This window comes from Sylvia atricapilla, chromosome 14 (genome assembly GCF_009819655.1).
Source record: "Sylvia atricapilla isolate bSylAtr1 chromosome 14, bSylAtr1.pri, whole genome shotgun sequence".
Classification (NCBI taxonomy): domain Eukaryota; kingdom Metazoa; phylum Chordata; class Aves; order Passeriformes; family Sylviidae; genus Sylvia; species Sylvia atricapilla.
Genome location: NC_089153.1, coordinates 10,800,883 through 10,817,164, shown reverse-complemented (window position 1 = coordinate 10,817,164; position 16,282 = coordinate 10,800,883). Strand labels below are relative to the sequence as shown.

The 16,282-nt window shown below is 42.9% G+C and overlaps 1 protein-coding gene and 1 long non-coding RNA gene across 3 annotated transcripts; both read left to right on the top strand.

Moving 5' to 3' along the window:
* The first annotated feature begins 1,751 nt into the window (after positions 1-1,751).
* Positions 1,752-5,878, top strand: LOC136367459 (uncharacterized). The gene is made up of 2 exons (XR_010744694.1): positions 1,752-4,560; positions 5,356-5,878. It is a non-coding gene; the product is annotated as an uncharacterized lncRNA (long non-coding RNA).
* A 1,574-nt stretch (positions 5,879-7,452) lies between these two features.
* NME5 (NME/NM23 family member 5) lies at positions 7,453-15,427 on the top strand. 2 transcript variants are annotated; one of them, XM_066329079.1, is made up of 7 exons: positions 7,453-7,489; positions 8,550-8,592; positions 8,693-8,859; positions 10,678-10,883; positions 11,239-11,339; positions 12,357-12,475; positions 14,820-15,427. In XM_066329079.1, exons 3-7 carry the CDS (start codon positions 8,731-8,733, stop codon positions 14,889-14,891), a joined length of 627 nt encoding a protein of 208 aa, XP_066185176.1. In that variant the 5' UTR covers positions 7,453-7,489; positions 8,550-8,592; positions 8,693-8,730; the 3' UTR covers positions 14,892-15,427. The 2 variants fall into 2 exon arrangements, with proteins under 2 accessions (XP_066185176.1, XP_066185175.1); XM_066329078.1 differs by lacking the exon at positions 7,453-7,489 and having other exon boundaries at positions 8,446-8,592.
* The last annotated feature ends 855 nt before the right edge of the window (positions 15,428-16,282 follow it).

Below are 16,282 nucleotides of genomic sequence, written 5' to 3'. Positions count from 1 at the left end.
CTCGCTGCTGGCTGCCCGGCCGCGGCGGGCGGGGCCGCAATGGGAGAGGCGGGCGAGGCGGCACCGGGAGTCGCCGGCGGGGTCGGGACAGCCCCGGGCGGGATCGGGATCCGGATTGGGGTCGGGATCCGGATTGGGATCGGCATGTGCTCCTAACAGGCGCCGTGGTTCGCCGCGTAGGTCCCGGGCCCGCGGTTCCGCACGAGGAACGTCCGGTGCGCTGTATTTACTTAGAGTGCCGCCCTGGTTTAGCTCGAGGTGTGTTACGGGCACTGAGTCAGTTACTCCAGGGCGAGAGGTTTGCTTAATGTTTCCAGCTCTGCTGGTTTTGCAACCGAGAGGGGCCAGAGTTTGTTGTTTTTAAACTTAGATTTGGATATTACATAACTCGGGGAGCTGGAGCGCTGAGCACGTGCCCGGGCCTTCATTCCTTTTGCCCAAGGATATGTCAACCTTGTTGGCAAAGTTGTGGGTGAGCAGTCCTGAAGACAACTGGACTTATAACCAGACATTGCTGTACGGTGTACAGCTCCTAATGTCCTATTTCTCCATGCCAAAGGGGTAGGTTTTGCCTTCTAGATACACAGGTAAAGCTTACACGTCTTTAAAAAAAAAACCAACCCTAAAAGTTAAGGCCTTTGCTTGTGGGCAAAAAGTAACAAGTATTACCTAACTTACTGCAGTAATGAGTGCACACGTTTTTACTCCACCCTCTGTCAAATATGGCTTGTGGCTCAACTTTCATCTGTTAAAACTCAGAAATGCCCACAGCCACTTGTGAGTAGAAACAGTGGCAAAGCATTTTGTTAAGTGATCTGGTCTGGATCATGAGCTGTCCTTCAGCTGAGCTGCTTTTACAGCTGTTTTTATCCTAAATACAATAGGTCAGAATTCATCTTTAGGGATGCCTGTCTCACCATAGGCTACTGACAGGGTAAGTTATGCTATACACAAACTCTCAACCAGGAACTTTAGGCTGAACTTTGTAAAAAAAGTGTTCAATGGAGTCAGGGCAGTAAAGACAGTAGAAAGAGCAGGACCGGGACACTTGAAAGTTGTCACATCCTCAGGTTGTAGATGTTGGCTGATGGAGATGCTCAACTTCATGAGAATATATTTTTATATTGTTTTCTTTCATTGAACTTTAAAATAGGAAGAGTGGTTAGAAGCAAACAATTTTTTATAAGATATCATAATTTATACCATGTCAGAGGAGCTTACCCCACATGCAGCAAGGGGGCTTCTTGTCATTTTTCAGGCAGCTTTGGCTTAGATTTTAAACCTTCCAGGTCTCTACCAAAAAGATGTGGTTTGTGATTACAACCATCTAAGCCACTGTCTGTCAGCTAAGTGCATTCCCTTTCCCTGTGCTGACAGCCTGCCTAATGGGAAAATACCACACGTTTGTTTAAATCACAGAGAGCCAAGGCCAGACTGAGGCTTGCAGATTGCACGGCTCAGGTGGTGAATGTCACTGCTCTGGTTCCCTGTCCACCTTTTTGCAGGCTTTTGTGTGTACAGCTGTGGCTGGTGACTGCAGAAATACATCTGTGCTGAAGTTACAAGTTTACAGACCAGCACCTGAGAGTAAAATTTGCAGCACTTTGCATGGGTCTGTCAAGCTCAGCTGATGGACATAACCTCAGTGCTTTGGATTATATATTTATAACTTTATTTTCTTGCAAGATTCACTGTCCATAACATCTGCTTTTTATTTCATCAACATGAATGACTGTCATTTTATCAACATGAATGACTGTCATCTCATTAGGACATCCACATACATTTCCCTTTATTTTCTCATATCTTCTTATTTCTCCAGTTCTCTTTTGTGCTTTGCTGAACTTGTCTCATCCTTTCCTACAGCTGGCACTTTGTCAGGTGTTTTTTCTGTTTCTGCCTAGCAGAGCTTTCTTTAAAGCCATGCTCATTTCCAGCTGTCCATTTCTCCTGGTCAGGTCCCTCTCAATCTCCCATGCTGGCAATTCCAGACAGCAGGCCCCAGCTGGCAGGGCTCTCTGTGGTTCCCAGTTGCCCCATGTTAAGGGCTATTTGATTGAACCTTTTGTGTCCCATATTCAAGAGCAGGATAACAATGTGGTTGTAGACTGGCTAAGCAGCCTGGTTTGAGAACTTGTGACTGGCCCAGCTAACAAAGTCATTCCTTACACATCTAGACATCAAGGACTGAGGAATTTGAGAATATGGGTCATGATTATTTTTTGTCTCACCAGGCCCCATCATGCCACAGGTAATTTTAAAGAATTCCTCTGTGCTGTGACTTGGGTTTTGGTCTTGCTTTTCACTCTCCATTCAAAGCCTGTGGTTAATCAAAGAAAAGTACACACATACCTTCTTGGGTGGTAATTCTCCCTATATGACACATTTTCTGCTGAGAAAAAAACCCCTATCATTGTTTGCCGCTTTTTAATCCTGTAATTGCTATGTTTACTCATGGTGTTGACTGAAATTCCACTGAATTTTACTTGCATATGGGCTTTCTGATCTTGGGTCTAATTCTGCTGTTCTATCAAACTTGCAGTTTATGCCAAGCCCCGCCCTTGCCGTCTGTTCATATGAGTTTTGTGCCATACCTGTCTTCATTATCTCCTTCTTTTTCTTGGTCACCCCCTCCATATCCTCATTTTTTCCCTTCTGTTGATTTTTCTAGCTTCTCTTCTAAGAAAGAAAGAAAAAAGAAAAAAAAAAAAAAAAAAAGAAAAAAAAGAGAGAGAGAGAGAACAACGTATCATCCACTGCCTTGAAACCTGGTGTAATTTCTCTATTTCTGCCATCCTATGCCTATCTTGTCTAAGTTGATTTTAAGCATCTCAGGTCACAGACTGCCTACTCTGTACCAAATACCATACTATAGGAAGTTTCTGTCCAAACTAGTCTTTATGTGCAGCATAAATAAATAACATTTTATTAATAATAATAACTATGCAAGTAATCCCATATGTTTTAATGATGGGACTGAATGTAATGGCTCAAAATAAGTATGGCAAAAAGGATTTCTTATGCTACATGGAATTAAGATTAATAGAAGATGTCTTTAGGTAGGCATCAACAATGTATTTTTAAAAAAGCCTTATTTAACCAATTGCCTATTTTAATTTGTGAGACAAAAGATTTTCATTGGTTTATTCATACACTCGTTTCTTCATTGTGGTAGGATCACAGTGACTACTAATCTCTGAGCTTGGTGGCCTCAGGGATAATCCAAGCCAGTATTACGTTAAACATTGTGTAGAACAATAAAGCAGCAAACACATGCAAGTGTTTCTGCTCTACAAAAGAGCAGATACCTGCCTGATACCTATATGCAGTATTTATACAGAGTATTTATATATACAGTATTTGTATAGAATGTCTGTATATAGATGAGGACGTCTTTATAGGAAATCAGTTGTCAGCCCCAACCTCTGCAGGTGTTCAACAGGGGCTCATCCTGGGCAGCAGGGTGGGATAAAGCAGGAAGGTGTTTATTTGAAAGGGCAGTAGTGGAATTCAGTTGTAGGGTTGGCAGGAAACAGATGTCTTTACAGAGTGAAACAAAAAGTATATTGGGATGTTGAGCTGTGGGCTTGGAGGGAAGGGAGGAGAATCAAGGACAGTGCTCACCAGTGCTCCTGCAGAAAAAGGAAAGAAACACAAGGAAAGAAGGGACTTGGCAAGCCAAGCTGAAACAGTGACTGGAGAAGCGAAAAGTGAGAATAACTGCAAAAAACTAAGCCAAGATGTGAGCTAGATATGCTAAATGTGACCAAAGGGCAAACGAGATTGATTTAAGATGGATTGAGAAGCTTTCAGATGATGAGAGGAAGCAAAACTAAGTTTGAAAGGGATTTTGGGTAGAACCGAGCAAGAGATGAAGAGACATGACTGGAAGAACCTCTGAGGTGACAAGGCACATATACCAAAGGCTTTTGTTTTTTTCTTCTTCTTCTTTTTTTTTTTTTTTTAATGGTGAAAGTGACAAGAAAAAGTGACACTCATAGACATATCTCTATGAGTGCTAGGAATCAGAGCAGACTGAATGACTAAAGCTGTGAACAAATGAAGGAATAAGTGTTGAGAAGATCAGGAAATGAAACAGGGTGAAGTTACCAGGGCAAGTGATGGAGTTTCAGTAGACATGTTGATAAGCTTTTTGTTATTGCCACTTAGAGACTTGTAGACAGAGGAAGCATGAAGAGAATATTTTATCACTTTTATCTTTGCAGAAAATGGTGAGATAACAAGTAGAGGATAACAGACAGGAAAGCTTGACAGGGTTAAACAGCAGCAATGGAAAGCTCACTGGGATTACAAGCGTACAGATGAGCTGTGGAAGGAGAATTGGTTAGTTGTGAGAAGGCAGAAACAGAGGAGAGAGCAGGCGTGTGGGAGAGGAAGTTGCCCTGATCACAGGATTTCCGTCAGAGACGCTCTGCACTGCAAGAGCAGGCATGGGTGGAGTGAGCAGTAGAAGGTAAGCTGGTGCTGTGGGTAGGTAAGACAGTTCATCATGAAAAGAAAAGGTAAAAAAGCCCATGGTGGATGCAAGTTGTATGTGTGGTAAGTGTATAGTTAAAACACTGTCACTGAAGCAAACACATTTTTCTCTACTTATCAAAATGCAAACAAAGCTAAAAGATATGTTTCATTTTTAATCATTTTTACTAGTTGGTATTACTTCTTTAGCTTTACTTCACTAATTTTCATAATTCTGTTTTTCTTTCCTTCCTTTTTTAACAGTCTGCAAGAGTTTAGTTTTTGCACCTTCTTGCACTATCAGAGGACGAAGCTCTGAAAAAATATTTTTCCTTAAAATGTTACTTATCTGGTGTTGCTAGGATGTAAACACACCTGCATCCACAATCTTTTGGTGTTATATTCCTTGGCAGCTAAAAATAAGTGAGACAACTAAGGCTTGTTAAACCGCTTAACAGATAAGATACAGCAGCCAGGCTATGCCCTGGGAAGTGTTCAGAACCACAATGGTTCACTGCATTGTAATTATAATTTTCCTCTTTTTGTTTGTTTAGATTGGTTGGTTGGTTGGTGGTTTTTTTTTTCCTTTTCTTCTTTTCTTAAAAATACATCCGTGGCCTACAGAAGTTAGAGAAGATGTTTCAGACCAGCCTTTTAGTTATCAGAAATATTATTTCAAGCACTATATAGAAAACATTATTATATTAACACATTGTTTTAAGGTCAGGTTGATGGAATCCAAGACTTTAGAAGAAACCTTTGAGGTTCTACTACTGTAGGACGGCTTTGTTAGGGAGCGCATAATGTTATTTTCTCTTAACATGTGGGGCCGCTTTAAATTTGTGCTTCTGCATTTTTAAACCATCGTGGGAAGTGCAGCAGGAGGAAACCCGGGTAATTGGCTGCAGCTCCAGATGCAGCCGCTCGCTCATTGGAGAGAGGAGGATTCTCCCAGCACTAAAATTAGACCATCTCCGCCCTCCAGAAATGCTTCTGGAAACAGCGAGCAGGAGAAATTGTGACACAGCCCTTGGAGCCGTGGTAGGCAGGGAGCTGCACAGAGCCCTGCACCCCGCCAACTGCAGCCTCGGGGTGCACAGGAACGTGCTCAGGGGTTATGTCCTGGCTGGAAAAAATGCACACGATAAAGAAACTGCAAGAGATTCACGTTAACAGTGAAACAGGGATATTAAATTCCGCATTTCTTATGTAATAATAATTCTGAAGTGTTCATGCAGGCAGAGGAAGCCTTTGAACTGCTAAATTTAAGCAAGGGTTGTCAGAGTTATGCTCATTGACTTTGAAGAGAAATGACTTGCTGAATTAACGCTGAACTAAACTAAAAAACTGGTGGACTCCTTCTATCAGCATTTCTTAAAAAATAAAACATGTTTATCCATTATCTCTGTGAAGTTGCGGTGTTTACAGTGTCTTCAGATGAAATATTGGCTAAGGTATTTCTGTTAAAGAAACAAATGCCATGTGCCTGTGTTGGTGACGGAAAGCCTGAATCTGAATTTGTCTTGTGCACTTGCAACTTTTATTTTTTAAGGTACACGAATAAAAATGTCATTCTTTGGTTTTTAAATATATTTAAAGTTGGCTGAAAGGAAATAACTGCATTTTTTATTTCTTGTTTCTATATTAATATTATTCACATTACTCATGAAAAATACTAAGGCAAAATGGGTTTTTCTTATGCTAAAACCAACTTTTGCTGTAAATTTACTATTTCCTCACCTAACCAGGGCACACAGTGTCAAGCACCTCTGGCTCCAAATCCCTGGGGGGTTTTTTTGTCTTTTCTCCTTTACTTTCAGTCTGATACCATTAAAATTTAAAGCCTGCAGAGCTGTGTTTTCTCTCTGTCCCTCTGTCAGTGTCACCTCAAGGGTTTGAGCGCAATGCCCAGTTTTGGCGAGCCCCAGGTGTTCCAGCACCTCGGATCGCAGAGTTTTATGAGAGCAGGGTGAGGAGACGGGGCGAGGCGCAGGGAGAGGGGAGCGGGGCACCGCAGTTATCGGGCCGCTCACCGGCCCACGCCCCGATAGCGGCCGGCCAGCTGGCCCCGCTCCACCCCGGCAGCGCCGCTAAACGGGGACACGGGGTGACACCGGGGCTCCACAGGCCATAGGGGGTGACACCGGGGCACCACAGGCCATAGGGGGTGACACCGGGGCACCACAGGCCGCGGATGGACGGACAGTGGCTACGGAACAGCCAATTCCTGCCGGCTGACTGCCCCCAGAGAGCCGGGGAAACGGGGGATGTGGAGGGAGCAAACGCGTTGGCAGCGCGGGGGTAAAATTTGGGGGAAATCCCCGGAGAATGTGGCTCCCCAGCTCTGCTTAATGCTCAGCTCATCATGGCTTAATGCACAAAACGGTGAAGGTTTCCTACTCGTTACGTCTTTTTGTCCTGAAGGTGAAGCGGCATCGCTGTAATTCCCCGGCGGCGCTAAGAGCCACCATTAGAGAGCCGTGGTGTCTGTCAGCGCTCCGGGAGCTGCCGCCGCTGCTCGGGCGTGTCCCGGGAAACCTCCTCACGAACGCGGATAAATGAGCTGCAAGGGCTGCAGTCTTTTCCTTTCTTTTTCTCCCCCGCCAATAAATCGCGCTACGTAGCTTCACGAGCGTTTGCTATGAGCGCATGGCTCCCTCAGCAGTTCTTAGCCTGAGGTGAAACCTACATAAAGCTTTCATTGTCAGGGAGGAATGAGATTTTTGAGATGAGCCTCGGAGATCACCCCACTCCCCCCTTGACTCCCGCACCCCACGCGGAGCCATCCCGGGGCAGGCACGGTCCCGGGCTGTGTGCGCGGAGCCCGCGGCGCTCCCGGGCCGTGAGGGCCGCTCCGCCGCCATGGCCGCGCCGCTCCCCGCCGCCATCTTCGTCCCGCCCCGCCGAGGCGCTCGGGCGCCATCTTGTGCCCGGGGCCGGCCCCGCCATCGCCCGGCAACGGCGGCGTCCCGCGGAGGCCGAGGCAGCAAAGCCCGGCCGGGCCCGGAGGCAGGTGGAGTTGGGGCCTTACGAACGGACTTTGCAGCAGGGAGCGGGGCTTTGCAGGCAGGCAGGGCGTGCGTGTCTGGGTCTGCTCCGCAGCGGATGGAGAGAGCCAGGCCTGGGAGCCGTGGGGGACGCAGCGGGCGAGGGAAGGGCTGCGGGCGGCTTTGTGTGCAGCTCCCTGAGGCTCTGTCAGGATCCCCCGCAGCATCCTGCGCTCGCCATTCTCTCTGAGAGGTTGACATACCTGAGGCTGTTCAGCCTGGAGAAGGTTCCATAGAGACCTTCGACTCCCTCCCAGTGCCTAAAGGGCCTCCAAAAGAGCTGGAGAGGGACTTGGGACAAGGACAGGGAGAGGCAGGAAAAAGGGGAATGGTTTCCACTGGCAGAGGACAGGATTAGATGGGATATTGTGAAGTAATTCTTGGCTGTGAGGATAGTGAGGCCCTGGCACAGGTTGTTCAGTGAGGCTCTGGCTGCTGCATCCCTGGAAGTGTCCAAGGCCAGGTTGGATGGGGCTTGGAGCATCCTGGGATAGTGGAAGTTGTCCCTGCCCATAGCAGGGTGACACTGGATGGTCTTTAGAGTGCCTCCCAACCCAAACCCTTCTGTGATGAAAAGAAGGTTACAAATGGACACAGGTCTGTAGGAAACCTCCTCACTGGTTCTACCACTCACAACACAATTCTGTGCTCTCAGCTTGCCAGTGCATCTGCTCAGTCAGAAAAATGGCACTTTGTCTGGAGCCCATAAATACAGGAATTAAAAAAACTTGAGAAATTACCCTGAGGCTTAGGGTGGACCAGCTTCAAGTCATAAGTCCCACAGCACAGTTCTTGTGTGAAGATACAGATTTGGGGTTTGAAGGAGCCCATGGTGGATGGAGGGTGTGGGAACCCAGGGAACCCACATCAAGGGTTCACCCCTTTAGCATTATTTAGCACATGGAGGGTGTGTGATAATGCCTCTCTTTCCTCATACATTGTCCAACTTAGTGAATAACAACATTAAATTTTGGCCTTATTTTCCACAAAATGCCACTGCACTTAAAATGGTAATGTGAACTACAGAGTGCTAACAAGTGCAGAGAAGATCTCATAGGGATTCTGTGAGGTGGGTGTGACCCTCTCTGTTCTTGGAGTATGTGACTGAGTGTCACTGCAGGTGACTGCAGTAGACAACCTCCAAATGTCATGGACTGGTGTCGTTGCAGTACGAAAGGGGCAAGTGAATTCTAATTTAGGAGCGAGAATGGAGGTCGTAATGCCTGAACCTCAGATTTATGTGGAAAGAACTCTGGCTATCATCAAACCAGATATCATTGATAAAGAAGAAGAAATAGAGGATATCATTCTCCGATCAGGATTCCACATCATTCAGGTAACAGGCTGTGCTCTGGAGAAAACAGCTGTAGTTTATAAGTCAGGAAAGTATTTAACTTCTAGCAATCAAGTCAGTAACTAAAAGCTTGTGTGTCCAAAAATTGATTAATGTTCTTCATCTCATCAAGCATTGCTGCCAGATTCTGTAAGGAGATGCTTTTTGATGCATAGGATGAAACAGAGCAGACCAACTATTTTGCTGACCACAGGAAAACACAGACTTTTGTTAGTAAACCCAGATTTGGCAAACGTATGGACCATACGTGGGAACTTTACAAGGCAACTCTTTAGAGAATACATCATTCAAATCTCACAAGATTTTGTGCAGTGTGCAAGTGGATATTAGAGAATTAATTGAATTCTATAGCTGGCCTAACTATAAATAAACCTAAATAAACCTAAACGTAAATATAGGTTTAGGTTGCAGCCTAACTAATTTTTTGTTTCCATTGTATTTACAGTAAATAGACTTTATGAATATTGAAATGAGGTCATGAATATTTAAATTTTCCAGGCCGGGCGGCCGCTGGGGGGCGCTGCGCCCTCGCGCCTCGGGCGGCGGGGCCCCTCCCGCTCCTCTCGGCAATGTCTTGTTTTGGTTTGCTTTTATTTCCTCCCCAGACTTCCCTGTTGTTTTATTTATTTGTGTTTATTATTTGTATTTGTTTGTTTATGGATCTTTTTGGAGCTACTCCAGGAGAGGTCATGAAGATGCTCCGTGGGCTGGAGCCCCTCTGCTCTGGAGGCTGGGGGAGCTGGGGTTGTTCATCCTGTAGAAGAAAAGGCACTAGGGAGACCTGAGAGCCCCTTCCACGTCCTAAAGAGGCTCCAGAGAGCAGCAGAGGGGCTTTGGACAAGGGCATGGAGTGGCAGGACAAGGGAGAATGGCTTCGTACTGCCAGAGGGTGCAGGGTTTGGTGGGATATTGGGAAAAAATTCTTCCCCACGAAGAGTGGGGAGGCCCTGGCACAGGGTGCCCAGAGAAGCTGTGGCCACCCCATCCCTGGAAGTGTTCAAGGCCAGGTTTGGGGTTTGAGCAGTCTGGTTTAGTGGAAGGTTTCCCAGTCCTTGGTAGGGGGTTTAAAACAAGATGATTTTTAAGACACCTTTCAACTTAAACCATTCCGTGCTTCTATTTACTGAATACATATCAGAAGATGAGACAGAATAGATTATTTATTTATTTATTTGCAATATGTTATTAGAATCTTCTGATGTCTGCAGACTTTTGACACCAAAGTTATTAGGACTCTAAGTATATAAAAGTGTTATGTTGTATAAGTTTGAGCTCGAAGAATACACTTTAAAAATTTTTTTTGACTGCCCTATGGATTCTGATAACCTCCAAAGTTGTCCTGATCCTGGTCACCTGCAGACTAGGCAGGTATTGAAAGAGTCACAAAGCACTGAATGCAAAATAGAACAATTGCATAATTAACAGTGTGGGCTGAAGAGAAACTTGTTTAAAAGTAGAACATTATTCTATAGCAGCTGAGTAATAAAATCCTGCCCTTGTAATGCTCTTCACTTTTTCTGTACAGTGCTCTGTCATCTGGCAGTTAGAAAATACTGCAGTTTGCCTGGACTAAAATCACATCTTACTGAAATGGACTGTTTCCTTAATTAACTTGGAAAACTTTTGCTCTGTATCTCAAAGAGGATCCTGTCTGGATGAATCAGAGAGTTTCAGAAGTTATTCTGTGTTCTGCACTTGAAGAGACCACTGCAAGAGGAGACTATCCTGCCTTTTAATGCTCTAAGCTGTTTCAGTGTAGCAAGTAATTTTAATTCTTTTTTTGTCTTTTACTCTTTATAGAAACGGAAGCTCCAGTTAAGCCCAGAGCAATGTAGCAACTTCTACGCAGAACAATTTGGAAAAGTGTTTTTTCCCAATTTAACAGCCTATATGAGTTCTGGTCCTATAGTTGCTATGGTTCTTGCTAGAAATTCTGCAGTCTCATACTGGAAGGAATTGCTTGGACCATCCAACAGCCTAAGAGCTAGGATAACTCATGCTCACAGGTAACTCAGTGACTTGGCCTTGGGCAAGTCAGTAGGATTTTGTCATTCTTTTGATTGAGACCAGTTTTGTGATTTGTTTGTTTGTACAGTACAGACATAGGCTTCTTATCTCTTCGGTTTTGTTCAACAGCTTTTCACCATTGCTTTTTAGCATGCAAAAGTTCACCTATTTTATGGGGAATGCTGAGTGTATGAACATTAAGTTTTAGGTAGCTACTTCTTATGTTTAAAACAAAATCAAGCCAATGTCTTGTTAATTAGTCCATATATCTATTGCTTTTCTGTGCTCTCAGGCTGCAGAGATTTGGAAGGGAATTGCAGTTGCCCTCCAAGTAGTTATTTCCCTTGTTTTTAGTTTAAGAGCACTCTATGGGACTGATGAGCTGAGGAATGGGCTCCACGGCAGTCTCAGCATCTCCTCAGCAGAGAAAGAAATTCGATTCCTATTTCCAGAAGGTAAAATGGTACATTTACTTCATTGCTGGTCCTGGGGAGGGGGAGTTCTTCCCTGTCCTGCCCTGAGTCCAGATACCATTGATTTAGCAGAGGTTGGGTTTGTTTGCTTTACATGACTGTGGGTCTCTTTATGTATAAGAAATGTAATACATTTTCTGCTATGAAAGGCTTACCAAAAATCTGTCTGAAGAGCCAGTGTAATTACAGAGATTGCTTCCACTTTTCAAACTCTGCTCTGAGAACTAGAACAGTCAAAGCTGGTAAATGAGAAGAAATAGGAAGCTATTACACTCCAGCAAGTGTTTCTGGCACTGTCAGCCTTGGGGACTCCTGTTGACTTGAGAAGACTGACTCTTTCTTGGATTCAGGCTGAGTAATTACTATTCAGAAGCAGCTGGATGCTCATATGATAGTCCAATTCCAAAGTTAAGTGCCAGAGAAAAGGGCCTTAGAACCTGGAAAGGCTGCAAGAGGTTTGTAATGTAACAGGATTTGCTCTTTGACAGAAAAGTGCAAGTGAAACTGCTGCAAAAGGTGTCTACTGATACTTTTTGTCAGCTGTATCAGTGAGTTTAATAAAAGATGTTGCAGTCCTTACAAACCTTACCCATTGTGTAAACCATGTCTCCTCCTCACCCTGACAAACAGAGCAAGACTAAAGGTGAGATTTTTAGGATCATCAGAAACCAGCTTCACACTGTAAGAAGGAAGTGCTAAACATGGGACATACTGTTTCTCTTCTGCCCTAAATGCATCTTCAAGGATTAAGGTTTTCTCCAGATTATCTGATTTCCTTCCTTTTCATAATAGACTCTAATTAGGAAAATTACCTCAGGGACATTGCAAAGAAGTTTAGGGAGTTTCTTTGCCATTCGTTGTGGGAGAAGCTATAAAACCCATGATGTCTTATTAACTGACTAAGGAAAAGAGCAGCTGACATATAAACAACCTTTGAAAGAATGCTGGGTTTAATCGTTCAGGAGGCTGCTTTCTAACACCTGTGGTTCCTCCTTGCAGCAATCTTGGAGCCAATTCCCACTGGACAAAGAGCTCGGGATTACCTGAACCTGTATGTGAAGCCCACGCTGCTGGCGGGGCTCACTGCCCTGTGCAAAGAGAAGCCAGCAGACCCCCTGGTATGTGCAGTGTCCCAGCGCTGCTGGCAGCTTTGGGCTGCCCTCGCTGTTAGTAAAGTCCCTGTTCATGGGAGAACTACTCTGTTGGTGAGGAGATGGGCTGTTTTAGCTGTCAGCTAATGCTTCAAGAAGCTGATTTGTTTGTTAGAGATGAAACAAGGGTGTGTTTTAAGTCCCTAAACAAAATCAGTTTTCTTACATCTGGAAAAACATGGTAAATGTATCTTTGCATTTTTAAAGTTTCAGCCATTCACACCACTACTTATTTAAGCATACAGATAATTAATCTGTGTGACAACTTGCTGGCAGTTGTGGTGGGTTTTACATCATTATCACGTTTACAATCAACATTGCATTTTTCTAAAGGATACTTCCCAGAAAAAAAAAAAGAGCCTTAAAATCACTTCTGGTGGTCCTATGAACTATGATATACTTGAGGCAATGTTTAATGTACTTTGATAGTTCCAGCTTTATAACCTGTTTACTTTATCTGTATGTCTGGCTCTGTTACCATAGAAATCTAGAAAACAGAGATGAAGTCCATTCCTTTGCCCAAAGACCAAACCAATTGTATCTATTACTAACAAATGCGTGTCTGGCCTGTGGTTTAGCACTCCGAATGATGGAGAATCTACAGTCTCTCCCCAGGCAATCTGTTTCAGTGCTTAATTATACTTGTTAAAAGCTTTCACTAAAAGATAGCCTAAATCTCCTGGCTCCAATTTTAAGCCTATTACCTTTTTTCCCCTTTTACTATCCCCAGAAGACCTTGGAGACAAAGTAATACCTCTTTTTTTTTTTTTTTTTTTTTGCAGCAACCTATTGCATATTTGAAGAGTATTCCCATTTTCTTTCCCTTCAATCTTCTCTTTACTATATTAAATACTGAGATTTTTTTTGTTGCAAGTTCCATCTTTTTAACTCATTGTTTTGGCTTCCAGTTAATCTGCATTCTTAGCACAATTTTCTAGTCAATGATGAGGTATCTAACAGTAACTTCATCAAGACAATGCTTTCCTTCCTTGCTTATAAGAAAGCTGCACGATACCGTGTCGGTAGCTTTGCTAAAAACATTCTGTTTGCACTTTTTTAGTTGTCCATAATGTCTGTGACCTTGCAACAGAAGGAAAATAATGTTGATTTGATACTGCTTCAGAAACTGCCTGTTGTTTTTCAGTTTGTTATCTGCTACGTGGCTTACAGGAAGACTCTTGGAATGTTTTGTTTTTTCCCAGTGTCCTTTTCTTCTTTCCTTTCCATTTGGAGATGGCATCAGAAACTGTCTGTGCACTCAGAAATAGTTGCTGTCAGCACACAGTTTGTCTCAGCCATTTCCTTAAGTAATACATGATAATTTTATGTAGTTCAAATGATTTGAAGAATTTTTTTTTCCAAGTAGTTTTCCCAATGGGTTTTATAGTTTGGGATTTTTTTGCTTGTTTGTTTTCCATTTTTGTCTTGGGTTCTTACTACTGTGCTGATGTTGTTTTACCTGTCGTAGTGCTCTGCTTGGCTCTCCCTTTGCAAACCACCCTTCTTATCCATGGTAGTAAAAGCAGAGTGTTGCTTACCTTCCCTGTCTGCTGCTCTCTCAGCTCTTCACAGTGTGGTATGAAGTTTGTTGTTCTCAGCATTCCAGAAACCAGTCGTCAACAGCCTTGTGAAATAAATAAGGATGTGTTAAAAACTTTGCTTTACAAGTGGAGAAATCAAGGCAAAAGGTTAATTTGCCTAAGGCCAGGCCCAGAGTGGCAGATGGAATTAGAACTCAAGGCATTCCTGCCTCCCACATTCTCATTTAAGTACGTCGTGCAGGAAAACTTACAAGATGAATTCCAAAAAGTTACCATGTTTTGGTTTTAAGTTTTAGGTACTGTAAGGTGATTTCAGTGCAGAGGGCTGGCACTCTCAATGAATGATTACTGGATGAAGTATCTCTTCAGTGTTGTCAGCAGTGATATTTCATAAAGCAGTTTCATGCATGTTGTGCAGCCACATTCCAAAACAGAGCTGGCTGAATTATTTGAAGTATGGCTCAAATGGCTCACAAAGATAAACAATGCCAGGACAAGTTGTCTTCTAAAGGTCATTGTGCATTGTTCAAAAGCAATATAAGCTGTGAAGATTTAAAAGAACATTTTCTGAAAACAGAAATGTTTTCAGAAAAACATTTCTGAATGGTCATCTGCACGTCCATTATTTTCTGAAAGGTCTTAATTTTTCAGCACAGTAGGGGAGTATCTGTAGCAGAAGTTTCAATTAATGCTTTTAATATTCTCCTATGCACTTAATTGAAAGCAACAGAAAGCTGGAAACATTTGGGGTTTGGTTTTTTTGTTCACAGATGTGGCTTGCTGACTGGCTGATCGAGCACAATCCCAATAAACCTAAACTATGGTACGGCGTCTCTCAGTAAGAGCATCGGCGGTGAGAAACCATCTCACACATTCCCAGTTACAGCTGTGTGTTGTCATTGTCAGTGTGTCCTTTGACTGTATGAACAATACTGTCTAAAGTAAATGCATTTGTCATAACTACCTGTGTCCTCATAGGATAAACAGCCTTACACTTAACCGGGATGTAGTGGTTCTAATACCTTCTCTACCAACAAAGTGGATATAGAATTACACAATAAATTTATGGCATTGGGTGATTAAAAGAAGATAATGTTCTCAGTGGGTGTGACTTACTGCTGTTGTCCACATTTTTCTTGGTTTGTCTGTGTGGGAGAACAAAATAATTTACAGCAATGTGGGTTCCCAAGTGATATCTGCCTGGCCTGTGCTTTGCAAAGCCAAAGGTTGTGTTTCAGCAATTTTTTAGCATAAATTCAGTTCTGAAGGGAGGCACTTGGATATCAGTGACTATAAATTATAAGATGTATTTTAGTCAAGGACTAAGGTGGTCTTCCAACATTTGTTTGCAATAAAGGTGCTTATTTGGAACAACTCACTTTGAGAGTGTTTTCTGTGTTTCCTGCTCCTAACGGTACACAAATTTCTGTTTTTTTCCTCACTTTCATGTGTTCTATTGAAGATTTTCACAAGAGTGCTCTTCCATAGGCAATGGGTTAATCCCATGCTATTGCCTTTTATGAAGTAACTAAACTGTTTTTTGGGGATGTGGGGCTTTTTAATTTCCTTCAAAGAGCTGTACTTATGCTGTTAACTTCAAGCTTTGTATCTTATGGTCTGACTGGCTGTAATGAAGACAACATTGTAATTTTCATAACTCTGAAATAAGAGTATACTTGACTAATGCTAAGCAAACAAGCAATTTCATAATTTGTTTAATGAAAAAACTTGTTTCCACAATTTGAGTAATTATAAGAAACATAACTTGTCTGTAACATCAAACTTTGTTTAAGTGAATTGTTTATCTTCTCAGTGGAACAAACCACTATTGCCAGCCCAGATAATAAACATTTAGAAACAGGTCCCTACAGTACCAAGACCTAAAAATCTCAGGTCTGCTAGGATAAGGAAAAAAAAGAAAGCCCAAGTCCTCAAATAATTTTAAAAAATTATGAGGTGCTTAGAAATACAGTGAACAGATATTTTTACAGCCAGTTTATTTTGCCTATAATTATTGTGCCCATATGTATCTGATTGCTCCAATTACAGGACAGTTGGCCTTTGTGGTTTCCCGTCAGCCAAATAAAAAAATCCATTTTCTGAACATGCCAGGAGCTAAAATCTGGTGAATTCACAAGGCATTCTCCTGTATTTTGTTAGTTACTATGACATTTACCTGCTTATTTTGATGTGCTACTGTTTGACAATAAAATTTGAAAATAAAATGTTCCCT

Coding starts and splice junctions, on each gene's coding strand:
- NME5 (XM_066329079.1), top strand. CDS start 8,731: ATGGAGGTCGTAATGCCTGAACCTCAGATTTATGTGGAAAGAACTCTG. Junction 8,860..10,677: donor CAGGATTCCACATCATTCAG/GTAACAGGCTGT, acceptor TACTCTTTATAG/AAACGGAAGCTCCAGTTAAG. Junction 10,884..11,238: donor AGGATAACTCATGCTCACAG/GTAACTCAGTGA, acceptor CCTTGTTTTTAG/TTTAAGAGCACTCTATGGGA.